This window comes from Neovison vison, chromosome X (genome assembly GCF_020171115.1).
Source record: "Neovison vison isolate M4711 chromosome X, ASM_NN_V1, whole genome shotgun sequence".
NCBI lineage: Eukaryota > Metazoa > Chordata > Mammalia > Carnivora > Mustelidae > Neogale > Neogale vison.
Window position 1 is genome coordinate 92,879,743 of NC_058105.1, and position 21,868 is coordinate 92,901,610.

Consider the following 21,868-nt stretch of genomic DNA (forward strand, 5'->3'; position numbering starts at 1 on the left):
TCTGGGTGCATGTTAATTCTCTCTCTCTCTCTGTCTCCGGTTCTACTGTTGATTTTTTTCATCTAGTATTTCAGGGAATTTATTTTTGCATTTGTGTTTGTTAAAAATAAATGATTCTCTCTCTCTTTTTAAAAAAGTTTTATTTATTTATCTGACAGAGAGAGAGAGAGAGAGAGATCACAAGTAGGCAGAGAGGCCGTCAGAGAGAGAGGGGAATCAAGCTCCCTGAGGAGCATAGAGCCTGAAGTGGGGCTTGATCCCAGGACCCTAAGATCATGACCTGAGCCGAAGGCCCAGGCTTAACACACTGAGCCACCAAGGTGCCCCCAAAATAAAACTATTTTCAATCCTGGCCTAGTTGACTTTTACAATTAGATTTATTAATTAAAACTTTGGTTTTTACTGACATGTAGTAGAGATAATACTCTTTTTTAAAAAGTTTTTGTTTATTTATTTTAGAGAGAGAGAGAGCTCATGCAGATGCGTGTGTGAGTGAGGGGAGGGGCACAAGGAGAGGGGGAGAATCTCCAGCAGACTCTGTGCAGAGTATGGAGCCTGATACAGGCCTGAACCCATGACCCCGAGATCATGACTTGAGCTGAACCAAGCATCGGATGCTTAACTGACAGCCACTGAGGCCCCCTGGGATAATATTCTTGTGGTTTTTTTTTTTTTTAGGTTTTATTTATTTATTTGAGAGAGAGAGCACAAGCAGGGGAAGAAAAGAAGCAGACTCCCCGCTAGGCAGGGAGCCTGATGTGGGTCTTGATCCCAGGACCCTGGGATCATGACCTGAGTCAAAAGCAGACGCTTAAACAACTGAGCCACCCAGGGGCCCCCTGGAATAATATTCTTCATGTGTGCTCTCAGCTTTCTCTTTTTTCCCCCATGCCCTGTGTGCTGAACAAAACTTTGTCTTTGCTCATTCCTATTTTCCCCCATCCTCTATCTGCTGAGGATTATTCTAAGTCTTCCAGTTAGACTCTTGGGTTTTAGGGGATGTAAGAAACGAAGAAGCCTAGAGTGGGGGTGGGTTGAGAAAGAGAAAGCTCATGGACAGAAGCAATGGTGAGGAAGTGAAGAGACTATTGAAAATTGAAAAAGAAGAGGAAAGGCATTTTGGAGGAATTGTATGTAGAGCATAAATTTGGATCACCTGTAGAGTTTCTTCAGAGATCTCAGACGAGATGGACTTTTCAGTTGCTAGTGGGTCGCTCCGTCTTCTCTTGGAATAAACCATCATGTTGAGAGTGTGCACGTTTGGCTTATTATCTAAAGGTTACATCATGATGTTACATATTTTTATGTTTAAGCAAATAAGAGAATCACCATTGTGCTCCCTCTGTCACTGTCGACCGAAGTTTTCTCTCATCTCCCTCTGAAATCTTTATTCCATCTGCTTCTTTTCCAAGGCTATCACTGCTCTCCTAGTTCACGTCTCTCCCCTGGAGAGCAGCCTCTTCAGTGGTGTCCTCTCCCTCAACTGTCCACGCTGCTGCAGAGTTAACTTTCCAAAACGTCTACAGTCCTTTGACTCAACTTTGCGTGAGCCAGGGACCACCAGTCTTTTGACTCTTGTGCTTTGCTAATCTCATCACCTCTGCCCTCCCTTTCCCATTCAGCTTTTGGCCACACAGAATGACCTACAGGACTGCCCATCTGGGAGCACTAACATGGTCCTGTAACTTTGCACATGCTGTTCCCTCTGCAGAGAATGCCCTTACCCACTTGTCCATATGTGGAGCTCTCCTTCCATCTCTCAACCTTGAAGACCCATTTCGGATGTCACCTGGACGTGCTGCCTTCTTCTTGATGCTCTCGGGTGGTTAGGCACATCTCCTACTGGAGCACCTTGAAACGCTATTACAATACCCCATTGGGCTTCTCTGTGTCTTCCATGGAGCTGAAGTGTACTGGGGTTTTGTGGCAGTTTGGGAGATCGTGATTAGTTTGTGGCCACTGAAGCTAGGCAGTTTCAGCTCTTTTCCTTTTCTCTCTTTTTGTTTTAAGATTTTGTTTATTCATTTGACAGAGAGAGCATGAGTGGTGGGGAGAGGCAGAGGGAGAGGGAGAAGAAGACTGCCCCCCTCTCCACGCTAAGCAGGGAGCCCATGTGGGGCTAGATCCCAGGACCCGGAGATCATGACCTGAACCGAAGGCGGCCGCTTAACCATCTGAGGCACCCAGGCAACCAGGCAGTTTGATTTCTAACCCCAGCTATCCCATTCTCTTATTTTGAGTTCTTTGGTAAATTATTTAGCATCCTAAACCTAGATTTCTGTAAAGCAATGATCACAATATCCCCTATGTTGTTGATGTGTTGTGAGGGATAAATGAGGTAGAGCATAAAAGCACCGAACACATTGTCTTGATCCATTCTGACTACTTGACCAATGCTGCCAATTTCTCATTTATTTTTGAATCTCAAGAGTCTAGCACAGTGCCTGACACATAGCAGGACTCAGCAAGGTACACCAAATGGATTTTTAAAAATATTATTGAGGGGTACCTGGGTGGCTCAGTAGGTTAAAGTCTCTGCCTTCAGCTCAGGTCACGGTCTCAGGGTCCTGAGATCGAGCCCCGCATTGAGCTCTCTGCTCAGCAGGGAGCCTGTTTCTCCACCCCTCTCTCTCTGTCTGCCTCCCTGCCTACTTGCAATCTCTCTCTCTGTGTCAAATAAATAAGTAAAATCTTTTTTAAAAAATTAAAAATATTATTGAATCTCTAATGGCTTTTTGCTTTATAGCCAATGAATTATAATTATTTGTAGATACCATACCCTGCTTTGGAGTTATTTGCATGTAATCTCATCTCCCTTATTTGACTATACAATCCTGAGAGCTGGAGAGACTGTCTTGAGACATTTATCCTCCACACACAGGTTTGAATTTGGCAGGTGCTCTGTAAGTCACTTGGTCTGTATTACTTTGCTTTTTTTTTTTTTTTTAAGATTTTATTTATTTGACACAGAGAGAGAAGTCACAAGTAGGCAGAGAGGCAGGCAGAGAGAGAGAGGGGAGGAAGAAGGCTCCCTGCGGAGCAGAGAGCCTGACGTGGGGCTTGATTCCAGGACCCTGGGATCATGACCTGAGCCGAAGGCAGAGGCTTTAACCCACTGAGCCACCCAGGCGCCCCTTACTTTGCTTTTGATAAAGGAGCCTTTCTTGTATTGAGTATCCATTTTGTGGTCTCAGCTGTTGATGCACTTGTGGGAAGTAAATCACAAACTTTGAAACCCGTAGGGCAGTCCAGTGTACTGGGGAGTCCAGTTTATTGGATAATTACTAGAATTACAGAATGGATTATTTTGATTGGAAGAGAACACACAAGTCATCCTTCCTAAGCATCTTTTTTCTGACTCTTTCAGGTAGAATCCCACCGGGAGAGCATGTATCTCAATATGGTGGCATGAGGGGGCATGTTTGCCTCAGTTCTCATATTATTCCCTCTGGGAGAAAAAAAAATTCGTACACACACACACACACACGTATTTGGTAAATGTCCAATATATGTATTTATTACCAAATATATTTTCCCTTTATCTTTTAAATTGTAGGTGCTGTTTTTCTTTTGTATATTTTATACTGAATATTTCAATATTCAGTTTTCTCTATTCAGTTTATGAAACTCCATGATTCATAACATGATTTCTTTTGGATGAGGTGTGATCCCTTCTAGTTCTAATTATTTTCCCAGGATGTCTGATTTAAAGCAGTGAATCTGAACCTTTTCTCTTAGTAATATCAAGTGTTTTTTTAATTGCCTTGCTCAATAGATTCCATAAGGATGTGAAAAGACTATTTTAGATGTGGTTTTGACAGTATTTTTAAGCTTCCAGCTTTGCATCCTACACTGATTTATATATTATTCAGTATTTTTATACATTCATTTTCTCTCCAAAGCTCTGTTATATATACATAATTTTCTTGGTCCTTTAAATAGTGTTGCACTGTCCTGTGGTTAGGAAGTGTTGATTTTCTAATTTTTTGCTGAAAGTTTAACCAGCAAACAAAGGAATTTCAGTGGTTTGCCCCAGTTATATGGTTAATTAGTGATAAAGCCACAAGAAGAATGTTCTAATATTCTAGCCACATCTTTTTTCCCTTTTATGCATCATAAAATCAGGTCTTAAGAAGCAGCAGACAAGTAAAAATAAATTTTATGGATGCTTACACTGTCCATATAGGTGTGTTTCATCTTAAACCCTAGATTTAGTCATGAAAAATTTGAGCACAGATCATAAGTAGATTTATGATAATAATATTTTTGTAATAAAAAATTCTTTAGAAGACATCTCTCTCTATTTCGTATTTTTTGTCATTCAACTTACCTTTACTGACCCTCTTCTGTGTTCAGCAAGCTAAATGAGATTCAGAATTGTATAAGTTGAATTTTCTTAAAATAAGATATGCCTATTTAAACACAGTATCCATAGGAACATAAATTTATCAAAAAAAAAAGTGAGAGGAAAAAATTGAGAATTTGGAGTGAGATTCTAACTTGAGCCTTGATATTTAGATGAACCTCTTCACCTTTGCAGTCCCAATTAAAATGACTGCAACATTTTAAAATATGGAGAAACCCTATTAGTGTTGGAGGTTGGGGGTAGTAGGTCCATCTTTATGCTGAAATCTTGGAGGAATTTCCACTAGGTGTAGTGCAGATGGGCTCATATTGAGGAAATGTACTTAAGCCAACAACCTGGCAGTTTCACTTCGTTAAAAAAAAAAAAAGTGTCAAGAATTGAGGTGGGGGCGGTTAGGACCACCTGTAGGGGCTTGCACTTGGCTCACTTACACAGCCATTGATGTCTTAGGAGTGTCAGGAGGAGCCCCAGGAATAGTTGCATTAGGGTATGGCTCTGTCGCCACAGGCCGTTTGCAGGAAAGACTGCTTCTGTTCCTGGAGTAGACAGAGGTCAGGTCAATTTAGAAAATGTTTATATGGAAAATGGGAAAGTTTTCCCCCTAGGGAACTACTCACGGGCCGCCACCTCCCTCCCTACTTCTCTTAACCTGCTGTATGTGAATCTCTATCAGCCAGCCTCCCAGTGGAAGGAGGAATCAAAAAACCTCAGAATGGCTGGTGAAGGAAGGGAGAGGGGAATCCTACCCACCCTGTTTTGGGGGAAAACACCAGTCTGGATAGATGGTTCTTTGTTCAAGAATGAACAAAGAAAGCCAACATACGGTTTCCGAAAAGCCCGCGATGTAAATATAGGAGAGTAGAGTATTTAAGAGGCAGAGGAAGAAAAATATTTTCTATAGGAAAAATGAATACTTTCGATAACAATTTGCTCTGTGCTTTCTGTTGAGTGCACGGAAGTAACAGAATGAAGGAAGCAGTGAAAGCCATCTCTGGGGGGTGAAAGCTGGAGGAAGAAAATAGAGCGAGAGAATAAATTTAAAATATTGCTGAATAAGACTCTAGGCAGAAAGGCAAAGGAGCTCGCTTAAGAAGGAAGAAGTGTGAGGGAATTCAAAGATGCATTATATTGGTAAAGAAAAAAGTGAAAGTTGGAGAAAATGAGATGAATGATGGTAAAGGCAAACCTGAGAAATTCTCCCCCAATGCGGAGCAAGGTCAGCTCTAAGAGCACGAGATGCATAATGAAAGGCTGGACAAATAGCAGAGTTCTCATACACAGACAGTTGTTCTGAAAGAATTAGAAGCTAGATTAAAAGCAGCCAAAGCAATTAAGCATATTATACGAAAATAATAAAAACAGATCCCACCTTCTTGACTTTAAAAAGACACAGACCTGAAGACTGAGTCCTTACCATGTACCAGAGAACGTAACAGAAGAGAGAAAAATAATTTGATACAGTTTGGCAATTTTTCTGTTAATTTCAGGGTTAAAGCAAAGAAATTACCAAACATCCTGATCAGAAAAAGTAGTTTACCCCCCAAAGCAGAAGTTAGCATTAGAATTCTCTGCAACATTAAATGCCAGAAGACAATGAAGCAATGCCTGTAACTTTTACAGGAAAATGTTTGTGACCCAGAAATACTAGACTCGGCCAAGGTGTTATTCATTAGTGAAAGCAGTGGAAAGATATTCTCAGATATGTGATTTCTCATAAATACGCCATCCGCGTACTTTTCCTGAGGAAGTTGCTCGAAGATGCACTCCAGCCAATTATAAAGAAAATTAAACAGTTCAACCATGGTGAAGTCATGAAATAAAAGGATTAGTGATGAGCAATAGAAACCTTATGATTATAAAATAAAAACTTCAAAACATGGCAACATTTTAAAATGTTTATTGAAAGATAAAATTATAATAAACAACGATGAAATGAGCCCCAAATACAATACAGGGATAAAAAAAGAAAAACCTATTACTTTTCTCTACTAAGTTGCAGTAGATACTAATCCTTGGAATTAATACTTGAACTAAAAATTCTTTAAAAATAATGAATACAGGGAAACTCTCCCTCAGTCAAAAGAAAAAAAAAAAAAAGCTTATCTTTATATTGTCTTTCCCTAGGACCTGCACATGTTCTTTCTTTAGCTTTGCTTAAAAAACATACAAGCTTTGTGTTTCTAGCTATGTTAAAAAAGAAAGAAAGAAAGAAAAATACACCAGAACAGCAACACTGTATATTGATCCCACTGTGGAGGGATGTTGTAGTATGTAAATCTTCAGTAAGTATGGGCATGAAACCATATGCATTTTTTTAAAGTACATATAATTTGACATAGCTATATAATCACAGTTACCTCAAGGGGAAGACATTAACAAAACAGTGGGATCCAGGTAGCAGAAAAACCTGTACTTTCTGTTCTTCTCTGTTCATATATTGGTAATACTTTATATATGAATCTTTACAGTAGAAAAGTAAACTTCATGAAAATAAAAAATCCTATAGATAGAACAGAGTTATAATTAGAGGCAGATTTATAGTATTGGATGCCTTGTTCTTTCCCCCAAAATTAAAAATAAACTAAGCATTTAATGTAAGGCATTAGGGGAAAAAAACAACACAATAAAACAGATCATCCAGCAATTGAAGGGGGGTGGGGTCAGGATTTTATAAAAACCATAAACAGAATAGATTTGAATAAAAAGTCTAAGAGTTGAATCTTTAGAACAGACAACAGAATTAGTAAACTTCTAGCTCATTTGCTCAGGATAGCAAACCAAGATATACAAAATAATGTATTTAAATCACAAATTCAGAGGAAATAAAATGTCTAGCTTATGCTAACTATGAAATGAAAGTTCTAGTAAACATTAGCAAAACTGATTCAAAGACTACAATACTGGAATTGGCAATAACCAAGAACACTGCCACGGAGCCACTCCGGTTGTTAAAGTGACTGTCTGTAAGTATTATGGCCTATTTTTTATCCTACTTTGTGCTCTTGAGTTGTCACAAAAATCCTATAATAAGCAGGGACTAATTTTGCATATGAATAAAGACTAACTAAAACAACAAAATCTTTCCCTAAGTAGGGAGTTCGTTCTTGTGAAGCTTTTTTAAAGGTAGAAAAGAGCTGCCTTTCTAAAATTTAAGAGCAGCAAAATATTGACATGCAGTCAAAGGAGTGCCAGGGTTCAGGGAGCCTGGTAATGGACCCAAGAGGCCTTGTGACTCTGGGCTGACCAATGGCCCGGAGACCACTAACGGCAAATTGAATTTCTAGATCACCGGTCGCCTTCATGGCTCTCTGAAGCCTCTAGAATGTGAGAGCAGACCCACCAATTTTGAAGTGCCATGCAAACATATGAATTCGAATCATTCTTTGAGGTTCAATGGAATCTCTATCACTAGAAAGCCATTTACAGAGTGCCCCAAATTTTGCACATCTCCATCACAAGATTTTGATAGTTTGTTTTTACTAGTAACATGAATAGACGAAGTGCTCTTTACTACATTCATGAAATAAGTAAAGGAAGATCTGGATTTTTGATTTGGGCCACTCTGGATATACTACACTCAAACAAACAAACAAACAAAAAAACAAAACAAAAAAACCCCCCACATTGCTCACTCTCCTTCCCAATGAAATAAAGCTGAATTATGGCAAGGCTCTCTCCTGTGTGTTAGAAACACAGCCGAATATAATCTATGCAGGTTAGAAGATTGTCTTTTCTCCATTTCTTTTTGGAGAGGAAAATTCATTGCTATATACATACGATCTCTTTATCTTGTGGAATGTGTACTTAGATATGCTGTTGTTCACTCGGACCCATTGTTAAAATGCCCACTTGGTAACATCACTTTGCTAGGATCAGATTGAGTGATGTTTTGTTCTTGGTGGATCTTATACAGTGAGAGAGGGAAATGAAAGAAGATGTGAGAAATAGAGGCACATCCACAATGTGACAAGGGGACCGCAACAGCAGAAGGGTGACCTGAAGTCACGTTTTCCAAGCTGGTGTTCCCAAAGAATTTAGCTTGTTGAATTGTACCTCAACTTAATCCAACGAATTAACTTTGAGGAAGTTGAGGATTTGTGGCTCACATTAGCTTATCAGAGGGAATGTGAGTTTCCTCCCCCCTCCACCAAAATCTAAATTTTGTAGAACTCAGTGTTTCCCCATTACGTGTGTACACAGAACCAACCTTCCGGCAATCCTTTATGAAAAGGTCAGGGCCCCTGTGGGTCGAAGGACACACTTTGTGCTAAGTCTATTTACAGTGCACATTAAACGGGGAAAAGAAAAAACTTCTTCAAACACCGGCTTCGTTTTTGAAGGTTTCCTGTCATGAAAATATAATCAACTTGCACCTTTCCCATTGCATCAACTTCTTTTGGTCCTACTAAAGCAAAGTAAAGCCCTTACAGCTTTCTTACACGGATACGTCCTCCTTCTCCAAATGAATTCCCAGCAAAGGAGAAAAATCTGTGACCTACTCAGTGTTATTTTTAGGAAAGCTGAACTGTCAAGTTCCTGGTAGGGCTTCACCTTGATATTTTTTTTTCTTTAATGGAGGACCTCTAAACAGCAGAATATGGCTGCCTTTTAATCCTTGCCTTTTAAGTTAGAGAGGGGTGCTAGAAATCAGATGGTTTCTTTCTCTCTTCTCTCCCTAATATCTGACCCCCTGCTTAAATATTGTCATTAACTCACAGGGGTCAGTGGAGTCTGTTGTTCACTCATAGGTTAACTCAAGAAATCTTTGCTGGGTGCCTGCACTGTTCCAGGCACTATTCTAACATTGGGTATATGTACAAGGTGTATGGGGGTTTGAACAGGACTGACAAGCTTATAAACCTAGTGGGGAAGATAACCAACAAACACACAGGTAAATACACAATTTGCAGACAGTGCTGAGTGCTAGGATTAAATCAAAACAGGAAGCCAAGCAGTTTTTTTCTCCCCAGGTGAGGGGAGCACTGTGTACATGGTAGTCTGGGAAGGCTTCTCTGTGGAGGAGACTTCTGAGCTAAGAACCAGATGGTGAGGAGCCAGCAGATTTTTCTGGATCTGGATAAATGGGCCCACGGGAATCTAGAGAAGTCTGGAGTATGCTGGGCTTATTTTCATCAAGAGACTCCTGGATTTAGGTGTGTGCTTTGGCTTGCAGAGTTAGATTTTGGAACTCAACTATGGGGGTTCCTTTTACTCTCACAGGAAGGATGGCTGTTTGCCCAGTGGGCACCTGAAGCTCTTCTCCGTTTCTGTCCTTCGGGAGAACAGCATTTCTCAGTGGTATACAGTTGGGCCTTGTTAAGAGTCAGAGCAATCTGAATAACCGTTGCTATTAATATACTGGTTATGTGAGAGTTGTGCAATTATACAAGCGTCGGGAGTTCAGCTCAGATATGAAACTCATCTCAGTGCCGCTCTAAGATTCGACTGATCTGGCTCCCGTCACTCTAAGCTCCTCCATGGAGAGCTCCCCCCACCACACACCCGGCCCATTCTGACTATTAACAGACTAATTTTTATCTAAATCGATTTCCTTTGCGACGAAATGCTAGTGTTGGTTTATCTTTAGAAATAAGAAATTGCAAATTGCACAGCCACTGAATTATGAACTTAAGAACAAACCATATGGGTTCTAGAATTCCTATAATAACAAATGCATTTTGGGAATCAACAGAACAAATTACCTAGCTTACTTTTAAAATTCATCCTTCTTTGCTGTTTGTTTGTTTCTTGAAGGGCAAGTAGGAAGGAGGGTGACTTTATGCACCAACTGCTCAAAAACCCAGGCGGCAGAGAACAGGGATTTGGATTAGTCGACCCACTGACCCTATGGAACACTTTCTTCTTTGCTGCCTACCCTGGCACAATTTGGCTGGGAGGAAAAAAACCTTGATAACGTTGAGAGCAGTTCCCCTTTTAGTCTCATGAAAAGTTTTTGAGGCCAGCATCCTATTATGGTCTCTTTCTGTCCCAGTGCACTCGCTGAACACGTCCTTGACCTTGGGACACAGGCAGAGTTCAAACCAAGTCTGTGTTGTTGGGCTGTTCATCCCCCTTTCCTGGAAGACTCCTGACGATACCCTCTTTGCTTAAAGATTGTAAAGGTAACTAGTGTTCTTGCGCAAGATGGCCAAGGTGTAGGAGAGAGGCTGACCTTTGACTCTGGCAATCTCTCGAACCGTATGCAGGGCCAGGCCCGGGTGGGCATACTGGCAGATGCTTTTGGGAACCCCACGAGGCAGGAAGTAGGGCGCATCAGTTTCCACGACGATTCTGTCCAGGGGGATCATTTTCAGAGCCTCGCGGGTCTCCCAGGCGGAAGAGTAGGTCAGGACCGCTGTGAACCCCACAGACATGTTGGGAAAATACTTCAAGAGGGGCTCGATGAGCGGGTAGGTGCCCGTGAAGCAATGCCTATGGATCTTGTAGTCAGGGGGCACTCTTCTTTTCATGATGCCCAGCAGATCTTCATCAGCTTCTCGGCAGTGGATCACCAGGGGCTTCTTCAGAGACACGGCCAGCTGCAGCTGCCTCTCAAATACCCTCTGCTGCTGTGGAATCGGCGTGGTACACTTGTAAGAGTAATCTAAGCCCATCTCTCCAAACGCTATGGCCTTGGGGTGCCGTAAGGCGTACAGAAGCTTTCTTTCTTGAGTGTCATTGTAGTAACGTGCAAAATGGGGGTGACAGCCGAAGGCCCCCCAAACCAGATCATCTTTCAGCAGCTCCTCCCAGAGGCCATCCCTTAGTGTGCGAGGATCACAAAAATCAGAGATGCAGCCCTGAAATTCCTTAGGAAAGGTATAGTTGTATATTTCTGTGAACTTGCTAAAGGTCCCTTTGAAAGACAGCTTGGAGTAGAGAATATCCAAGTGGCAATGGGTGTCAATGAAACCATGACCTAGGCCTCGATTCCAGTGGCATCTGGGCCCCAAATTAGACACATATTCTCCAAAAGGATAGGACGCGGTCTCCTCTTGGACGGTTTGCTCCCGGGCTTCTAAAGTTCTGGAGAGACGAGAGGCATGAAAGTTCGGGGATGGACCTTCCTCTAATGCCTTCCAGTCTCTGGACCAGTTTTGGAAGTGCATTTCTGAGCCGGAGGGGTAATCACTGAGAAAGCTGCGGCTGTTCCTCCCGGCCTGGGGTGTGCTGTCGCTGCTGCTGCCCACAGAGGGAGAGTAAGAAGGCTGGGGACTGCTGCTCCAGTAGCTGGTATAGGCCTGCCGCAGACCCCTGTGCAAATGAGATTGGTCCGGGACACCACCAGTGGTGAAGGATGGAGGCTTTGAAACTCTTGAGAAACCCAAGGAGACTGGCTTCTCCTGAGGGAATCTGGCTGCAGCTAGCTCTTCTACACCAGGCGGGTGACTAAGTGAAAAGGGGCGCTCAGCGATCGCCTCCCTTTCTTGATGCTTTTGGATCTCTGAACAACAGTCACGTCTGTCTAGAAATTTGGGGACCGGACAGGCTTTTTCCAAATTGAGCACCGCTCTGTCAACTGGCAACTTCTTACAGGGTTTCTCCTGCGGATCCATAATCACTCTCCTGTTACCAAAACTGTTGACTTCTATCGCTATCATTTCCTTCTCCACTCTAACCTCGGGGGCTGGCAGCTGCTTTTTCGGAGGAGCAGAGAAGGTGACGACCCTGGCAGGTCTTTGTCCAGGGCTGAGATGCTCTCTTCTGCTGGGTTTTGCACCAACGGCTTCCTCTGCTTCTGGCATCAGTTTTCCCTGGGTGCCCTGGATACCCTTCCCATAGGTGAATGGAGCGCTTTGGTCATGCAGTGTAGCACTCTTTCTCCTGACATTGTTTGGGTCCTCGGACTTATCATTGTGACCCTCAGCCTGGGCTGCAAATTCAGAGTTTGTGGAGTTACTGGAACTCCGTCTGGAACTGCTCCTAAAGCGGTACGCCTCCTCGGGAGAAGCCATTTCCTCTAGGGAGGGGCTGAGCCCAGGAGAGTTGGAGCAGAGGGGAGTCCGCCGATGGGAGGAGCCCCAAGTGCTCCCTCGAATCAGGCGTTTTTTAGAGGCTCCACCCACACCTGGTCCTGAGGAATGGGGTGGTTGGGGGGTTGGCGGGAGGAATTTCCCTTGGCAGGCTGCACCCCCTGAAAAACCACAGCTTGAAAGCTGTAAGTCCTCTTTCTGTGTTCTCAGGTGGTGGGGGACACTGGCCACTCCTGAAGGAAATACAGAGTTAGGAGGTGGCTGGTTGGAGGGGACACATCAGTGGGCTCCCGGAGGCCTCCGCATTAACCAGAGGGGCCCTGAGTGTTGCCCTTGCTACTTAACTTCGCGCCGCTCCAGCCACTTAGTGACCTCGTCCCCACTCTTTCAGCTGCCCATGATGGTTCTCAGTGTTCCAGAGATGGCAAAGCCCTGCAACAGAGTGCGTGATCTCAAAGCGCTTTGAAAAAATCGCGAAGATCCAAGATTTGGGGAAAGCTTGGTCTGGCGCCCAAGCCACAACTTGCTTCCGAGATTTCTGAGCGCTCTTTCTCACAGAGCTGCTTCCGGGGAGCATCGAAGCACTTCCGGGACTACAGTGCGCTTCCGTTTGGTTTGGAAAACAAGGCCCTTCTGATGTTAAAGCCCTTGAAAAGACTGTAGGGTGCTTTGGGGACTACACACAGGGCGCCTGGAGCCTAAGCTAGGACCCAACATAGCCCTGGAGCAAAAGGAGAGGCTTATACCCCTCTGCCCCGGCTAGTCTTGGCCAGTGGAAATACTCTCCCCCTCCACACACAAGGGACTGTGCTCCTGCCCCCGCCAGCACCCCCTTGCCTCTTCCACCTTGCCTCCGTGGTCCAGAAGCCCACTTCTATCTGTGGCCCAGCCAGGCTTCACTAGGAACTGCTACCATCATTTGCTGTTTGTTCCTTTTCTTCCCCCCATTCTTTTAGAAAACATGGTTGTTAAAACATAGTTTAAATATACATGCTTTTAAGAAACATAGTTACAATTATAGCATATTACCATTTTCAGTTCTGTGGTTTTTTTCTCTCAACATTTCTGCGTATCCTAAGTATTTTTCTTACTGCTCTGTAGTTTTCGAAAACATCATACTAGTGCCTTCATAATATTCCACAGAGTACATAGATGTGCCATAATTCACCAAACCCTTCCCTTTCTGTTAACTTTTTAGGCTCCCTCACTTGAGTTTTTTCTATTTAAAAAAAAGGAAAAAAAGACTGCAAAGAACATCTCTGCACATATGTTTCTCCATATTTTGGTTTGTTTCTTTGGGCTACATGCCCAGAAATGGAGTTCCTGAGAAGTATAGGAATTTAAAAATGGTTCCTCATAGCAGTACATTGCCTAGAAGAATTGTAGTAGTTTAAAATCTCATCCATGATGAATAATCCCACCAGGCCCATTTTATAGGAGAAACAAAACTGCTGCCTCATTTTAATTCACTCTCATCTGATAATATCTTAGAGCAAACATTTTTCCTTTCTTTATTGACCCTCTGGTGAATTTTAAGTCCTTTTTTCATCTTTTTAAGGGTCTTTTCAAAGTTAACTAAATATATTTTTATAAAATAAATAGTCATGTTCAGGTTTTTTTGTTAGTGTGTTTATTTTTTACTTACATTTTCTTTTTTTGAGGTTATAACTTGTTTGTCTACTCAAATCTTAATTTATTTGTTTCATAATTTTCTTTTTCCTCCTAAACCTAGAATGGTCATCCTCCCTTTCAAGGCTTTAACACACACACACACACACACACACACACACACATTTGGAGGGTGGTTACATGGGTGGATCTGTTATATTTAAGCTGGTAATCCCATCTGGTATGTATTTGGGATTATAATTTATTTTAGGTTGGGATATACTTGATGCTATTCCAAGTTAGCACTTTTTTCACTTACTGATACGTGGTTCCTTTTTCATGTGTTAAATTCCTATATGTGGAGAGCCTGGGTGGCTCAGTCGCTTAAGCATCTGCCTTCCGCTCAGGTCATAATCCCATGGTCTTGGGATCGAGTCCTGCATCGGGCTCCCTGCTCAGTGGGTAGTCCGCTTCTCCCTCTCCCTTTCCCCCATGCTATTCCTCTGCTTGTGCTTTCTCAGGTTCTCTCTCTCAAATAAATGAATAAAATCTTTTAAAAAAATTCTGTATGTAATAAGGTCTATTTCCAAACCATTTCTTTTTCACATACTATTATGATTCTTGTTACTGAGGTGTTGTACTATTTTAGTAATTGAAGCATTAAATTGTAGTAAGGTATAAAATCTGGGAGACTTAGGTCCCCTCCATTACCCTGACTTTGTATTATTTTCTTTAATAGGCAGACTTGTTCATTTTATCAGGTGGACCTAGAATTATTTTTTTTTCAAATACCTCCAAAACGCCAATGAACTTCAATTATGTTATTTTAGTCTGCTTATCCAGAATATATTCCACTATTTGTCAAGTTCATCTCTATGTTTGAGTGTTTGTAGGGTTTTATATGGGTCACAGAGTCTTCATTACAACTATTTTTAAGTGTTCTGTAATTTTTATTCTATTGTGAACATACTCTTCCCTCTCACCATATTTTCAGCTGGTTAGTTCTAGTACATGAGAATACTTTTTCATTACTTTTTTTTATTTAAGTAGACTCCACACCCAGCATGGAGCCCAAGGTGGGGCTTAAACTCACCACCCTGAGATCAAGACCCAAGCTGAGATCAAGAGTCAGATGCTTAACCAACAGTGCCCCTAAGAATATTTTTGATTCATTTGTGGTCATGCTGAAATCTTTTATTTATTCTTAGTTACCCAGCCTTTGCTTAATGCCATTATTTTATCAGCCTATAGTACTTTGGTCTCCTTCTTGTTGGTATTTTTATTTCATGCCTTCTGACATTGTCCAGAATTCCTCAAAATGATATTAAATAATGTCGTCAGTAGGGGCATTTTTGTTCCATCCCTGATTGTAGCAGGTGCACAGTTTACCTGATTATAATGCCGGATAGTTAGGCCATTGTTTCAGAGCAGATGCTTTTCAGTCTTGTTAAGGAATCACTCTTGTATTTTAAAATGCATGGGGAAGGAAAATGCTGCCCTTCATGCAGGTGGCTTATAACTGTTACAGGGCTATTGAATTCTGTTTGCCTGTATCTTACATCCTAAGTGGTGAAATAGTCTGGAGCAAGCTTGCACACTCCTATCCCCTGGGGAGCTATAAAAATCAGTATTCTTGGACCTGCCCCGAAAGATTCGGATTTCATTGTGTGTGGGTATGTGTGTGTGGGTGTGGATACCGCCCAAGCAACAGGAGTTTTATCTGTAGGTGATTCTCATGGGTAGCTCAGGTGAGGACTCCTGCTCCATAGTTGACTTTTTTAATGGTCTGTCAGGCATTGGAATTCACTTCGTGGCTTTCCATCTGTTCGGGTATCCAGGGGAGTTGTGTAATGGGGTAATTTTCTTTTCCTTGAAAGTTTGAAAGAATCCATTCATAAATCATCCAGGCTGGAGGTTTTTGTTGGGACAATTCTTTGGTAATTTTTTTTCCACTTCTTACTTGGTTATGGTTCATTCATTGCGTTTTGATAATTCACAGTTTTTACAAAAATCACTAATTGGGGTTTTATTTTTATTTATTTTTTAAAGATTTTATTCATTTGACAGACAGAGATCACAAGTAGGCAGAGAGGCAGGCAGAGAGGGGGGTGGGTGGGGGGGGTTGGAGCAGGCTCCCCGCTGAGCAGAAAGCCCAATGCAGGGCTTTATCCCAGGACTCTGGGATCATGATCTGAGCTGAAGGCAGAGGCTTTAACCCACTGAGGCACCCAGGTGCCCCAACTAATTGGGGTTTTAAAAGCTATTACTATTTTTTAAAGGTTTATTTATTTATTTCTTATTTGACACAGAGATAGAGAGTGCAAGTACGTAGAGCAGCAGGCAGAGGGAGAGGCTATGTGCTGAGCAGGGCGCCTGATGTGGGGCTGGATCCCAGGACCCTGGGATCATGACCTGAGCCAAAGGCAGCCACTTAACCAACTAAGCCACCCAGGCGCCCCTAAAAGTTATTTTCATAAAAGCTTGCATGCATATTAAGATGATTTATATCTGGGACGCCTGGGTGGCGCAGTTGGTTGGATGACTGCCTTCGGCTCAGGGCGTGATCCTGGAGTCCCGGGATCGAGTCCCACATCAGGCTCCCAGCTCCATGGGGAGTCTGCTTCGCTCTCTGACCTTCTCCTCGCTTGTGCTCTCTCTCACTGTCTCTCTCTCAAATAAATAAATAAAATCTTTAAAAAAAAAAAAAAAAAAAAAAGATGATTTATAACTTATAATTTATTAAATTTTTATGTTATGCCATCTCTTCTTTCTGAATTTATACTTTCTTGATTATCTTTGCTAGAATTTTATCTTATTTATTAAAGAAGCTCTTGGATCTATGTATTGTAGTTGCTTTTTTTTTTTCCTTTCAAGTTCTTCTATTTATGCTCTTATCCCGTTTGTTTTTTACTTGCGTTCTTTATGACAAATTTTTACACTTCTGAAAAGTTTTGCTCAGTTCATTGCTCACGGAATCAAAACTCTTGACTGCATTTCAGAATTACCTGGGTTGCTCTTAAAAAAAAATGCCCCTCCGACCTGATGCGATGTGGGCCAGGGAAGAAGGGTCATTTCTGGTAGAAAAAAGGTATTTTTATTAAAGCAGGGGGACAGGACTTACGAGCAGGAAAAGCTGTACTGGGGTTGTGGGGAACAGTCTATGATCTCTTGTAAGTTGGGTGTGTGTGTGCAGAGCTAAAGGACATTTCTGGAAGGATTTTCATATGTTAGAGAAGACTTAGAAGATCCTGGAGGTCTGGTTATTGTCAGGCTAAGGTTGCTTTTTGCCTGTAGCAAAACATTAGTGATTTTTTTTTTGTTTTTTTGTTTTAAACTTTTTTATTATGTTCAGTGCAGAGAAAGACAATTATTGTATGATGTCACTCATGAGCAGAACAGAAGCAAAGCCTGAGTGTTAAGGCAGTTGTGAGTTCCTGGAGGAATGTCACACTCCGCCTGTTTCAAGTATTTTTCAATAGGCTGCAAGTCGTGAGATTTAATTTTATCTTCATTTCTTTTGCCTTTGTTCTCCTCATCATTACCTGCCCTCAAGATTCTGATTTAATTCATTTAAGCTTGGGTCTGGTTGTTGTCACCATTATCTTCTTCTGCTGCTTCCTTTTTTTTTTTTTCCCCTAAGTTTCCGATTCAATTTACTTAGGCTTGGGTCTGGTTCATTTGTTCTTTCTCTCTCTGTCTCTCTTTCTTTTTCTTTTTTTCTTATTTCATAATGCAGAGCCAAGGCTGAGAATAGCTGAGTTAGAACATTGAACTGAGTAAGCTCTCTTTAATGCTAAGTTCTTTTATGTAATCATCTAAACCCAGTAACTCACCCAAGATGATGGATTTACCTAAGTTTTATAGGTTTGTACATCTTTAAATTTTATTAGGTTCTCTACTTAGCATTTTTATTTTTATTTTATTTTATTTATTTATTTGTCAGAGAGAGGGAGAGTACAAGGACGCAGAGTGGCAGGCAGAGGAGGCAGAGAGAGAAGCAGGCTCCCCACTGAGCAGGGAGCCCCCTGCGGGACTCCATCCCCAGACCCTGGGATCATGACCTGTGCCCAAGGCAGCTGCCCAATGGACTGAGTCACCCAGGTGTCCCTTAGTATTTGTATTTTAAAATTTACCTTTAGCACAATAATAATTAGTGAGAATTTCTGTTTATACTTCCATAATACATTTCTAGTTGTATTTGTGATTTGTGACTAGAACTTACATCATTTCTCTCTGTCCAGTTTATTAGAATTTTTTGTGAATTAGCTTGTGTAGGGGAGGAAAAATCATTTTCCCTTTACCCGTCTAGGTGCTTGAGCTTAGATGCCCCTGTAATACAACCCAGAATAACAAGAAAAAAACAAAAAGTAGTTTAGTAACCTGTATACTTTTTGTGTACATGGGAGAAACGCAGGAAAACTGAGTAACAAATGGCCCAAACCAGTGCCTTAAATACCATCTCCAGCTAAAGATGGGGAAGAGGGTATTGGGGGTGGAGAGCCAGTTGTTGTGGGAGGTGGGGGGCTGGGAGGCTGAGGAAATGGGGGGGTTATCAGGCAAAGCACAGAAACCAGGGGTAGGGTTGTTTTGCAGACTTAAGTCCCTGCCTTCTCCTCTGATTGGAATTTCTAGAGGTGATTGTTGCTCATCTTTTTCTGGGTACAGAGGAGGAGACACCCTTACAAATGGAGATCCCCCTTATACATGTAAATGTCTCTTACCCGATGGGTCACTTTTACTTGGATATCAGAGCAGGTCTGCTGCCTTTTTTTTTTTAAACTATTTATTTGAGAGCTCTTTCTTAAAATGAATCAGTTAAAGGTAAGTCTTAGGCCAAAGAAGCATTTTTTGGGGGGTGTCATATTCTGTTTCTCTTCATGCATGATAAATTTCTATAAATATCTCATCACCGTGTATAAGGGAGCCATCCTTTATATGCAGTACCAGATCTCTTACAGTTTATATTCTTAATTCTAAGACTCTATAATCGTAAAAGAAATCACTGGCTTAATCACAGCTCTTGCAGGAAGAACAAACACCACCACATGAAATGTATAGAATTTGTATTGTTTACCGACCTTTAACAGCTATGCATTTATCTGTACTATTATATACCTTCTTCTTTAGGACCCCATGATTTGTCTGAGCGTTTTTCATCAAACAGAACCCAAGCATCATTTTCAACTTAGACTAGTGATGCTGGTCTCTTTATAGACTGTTGAGCCTTATTGAACATTACTGGTGTTTCATCTCTTTCCTGACAGTTTCTCTCGAAATTCAGCTGTAAATTTTTGACACTTCGATGTTGAGTTTCTGAGTAATACAGACTTTATGACTCATGCATTGGTCACACCAACCTCACCACCTTTAAAAATTCTCTGATTTATTTAGAACGATTCAGCTCCAGCTTTTGCCTCGGGATTGCATTGCGTAGCCTGTGACGGACAATCTTCTACACGCAATTATTTTGTGTGGCAGGGCTGCATCAGACAATAATCATTCTGAAAACAATTTAAGTGGAAATTAGGAATCCAAATAGATGTTAAAATCCAGCTATTGGGGATATGCAATGCAAAGTGAGCAGCTCAATTGACACGAAATGGGATTAACTCTTTCCCTGCCAGGCAAAATTTACATTTTACATCAAGTTAGAACCAGGAGCTCAGCAGCTGGAACACACTCCTGGCTGCTCTGAGCTCCTTCTGCCTTTTGTTGTAAGAAGATCCTGATTTCCAAAATCTTAACATTTCCAATGTTTCCTTTATAATGAAGAAATGCCATGTATCTATTATTTAAAACTAATTGATTTCAGATTCTATATCCTCTAGGCTAGCATCAGATATTCAAATTGCCTTGGGGGCTCAGGCAGGTAACCTTGTATAATAACAGTAGGGCTTGCAGAAGCCTGTGGGGAACTGACGATCACATGCTCTGCCAACTGATATTTACATTCCGTTTCCAAGAAAATTACAGCCAATTACATCCTGTAGGACCTTATTTATCTAATCTCTGCTTGACATCATAAATTATGATGAAACCCTGTATCATAATTATGTTTCTATAAATTGTTATTTCTAGCAGGTTTTAGGTCCTCTTCTCCGAAGACTCTGGTACTTCACGTTCCTCTGTGATGAGGTGTTTTATCTGGGTGAGATCACTTTTAACCTATTTGGTGTCTCTTCCTTTGTATTCTACTTCGCTACATTTTACAGTTCCCTCTCTTCCTTTTCTATCTTTTAGTCTCTTCTGCTCCTGACTTGCTCTCTGCCTTTTGTAGGGGAGGAAAAGTCCTATTCCTTCCACCTTCTAGGTTCTTAGCCAAGACACCCCTGTAATAAAGAGATTAGCAGGAGAAAAAAAACAGACAAAAGCTTAAGAAAGTGTACACCTGGGGGCGCCTGGGTGGCTCAGTGGGTGAAGCCGCTGCCTTCGGCTCAGGTCATGATCTCAGGGTCCTGGGATCGAGTCCCGCATCGGGCTCTCGCTCAGCAGGGAGCCCGCTTCCCTCCCTCTCTCTCTGCCTGCCTCTCCGTCTACTTGTGATTTCGCTCTGTCAAATAAATAAATAAAATCTTTAAAAAAAAAAAAAAAGAAAGTGTACACCTGGAGGAGGCCCAAGAAAACTGAGTAGCTCCTCAAGATGGCCCAAGCCCCCACCTTAAATACCATGAAAACAAAAGGTGCTTAGGGTGGGGAGTCAGTTACAGGAGGTTACCAGAAAAGGCACAGTACATAAGGGTAAAGTTGTTTTGTAGCTTTTAAAAAGACTTATTTATTTGTGAAAGGGAGCTAGTGAGCACAAGTTGGGGTGGAGGAGGGCAGACGGAGAGAATCTCAAGCAGATTCCCCCACTGAGTGCAGAGCCCTAGCTGGGGCTTGGTCTCCCCATCTGTGAAATCAGGACCTGAGCTGAAATCAGGAGTCAGATGATCAGCCAGCTGAGCCACCAGGTGCCCTGGTTATGCAGATTTAACTTGTTCTCTTCTCCTTTGATAGGCCTTCCTAGAGATTTAGGGTCTTTTCTTCTGGGTACAGAGAGGGAGACAACCTTACAGATGGAGATTTCCTGCATAAATGTAAATGTCTCTTACAGAAGCTTTGTTTTCAGAGCTGCTCCTGTGTTTGCAGTTTTTGTTTTTTTAAAATAATGAGTCTAAAATAATTGTCTTGCCAAAGAGGTGTATTTTGGTTTGACAAATTCTGCTGTCCTTCAGTTTTCATGCTGGAGTCTGGTGGCCCTGTGTTCTCCGGGAACCAGAACATGAAATAGCAGTCCATCCCTCTTCCATTGAAGCCCAGCCTAAAATAATGTCTTTTATTCTCTCTTCCTTTTTATTTAGCATCCTTCATTCTCTTTTAATGTGTTATTTGACTGTTAAATATTTAATGATTATGTAAATGACAGTGTTGTCAACTAATCTATGCCAGTTTGCTCATTCACAAATTTATACCAATGATATTCAATACATAGAGGTAGGTGAAAGTGATGAATATTCTCCCTCCATGCTTTCCTATCCAACTACAAAGCAAAAAAAAAAAAAAGTTTCAGATGGAATCTAAGGGGGCAGAATCCAGGTTCTTTGTCTGGTCTAATGATTAGATTGCCATAAGACAGGTCAACAAAAGAAAAAAAAATTGATTATATACCTATGGGAGCGCCACAGAGATGTGGAGACTCAGGCAGTCAGGTAACTGAGGCTTGTCTACCATCCAGAACTAAGGAAGAAGGTGTAGGGGGTCTGAGACTTCAAAGAGGAGGAAGACAATTGACAAGATGAGAAGAGCAAATGTTTGGTCAGCAAATGTTTGCCATGCCATCCAGAAAAGTCTTTTTGAGAGAAAAAGTTTTCTCTGGTAACAGCTTGTTTGCTGGTACAGGGTCCCTGTCTAAATTCTTGGAAGCAGTTAAGGGGGAGGTAAA

At 41.7% G+C, this 21,868-nt stretch overlaps 2 protein-coding genes across 5 annotated transcripts in view; one reads left to right on the forward strand and one right to left on the reverse strand.

The window, feature by feature from the left end:
* The window catches only part of EFHC2 (EF-hand domain containing 2), a 189,334-nt gene that overhangs the window by 50,612 nt on the left and 116,854 nt on the right, over positions 1 to 21,868 (forward strand). The window lies entirely within an intron of this gene.
* LOC122897495 (putative deoxyribonuclease TATDN2) lies at positions 10,474 to 12,916 on the reverse strand. The gene is made up of 2 exons (XM_044235750.1): positions 12,712 to 12,916; positions 10,474 to 12,572 (listed from the first exon to the last, which is right to left on the reverse strand). The coding sequence occupies exons 1-2, from the start codon at positions 12,914 to 12,916 to the stop codon at positions 10,474 to 10,476; spliced, it is 2,304 nt and encodes a 767-aa protein (XP_044091685.1).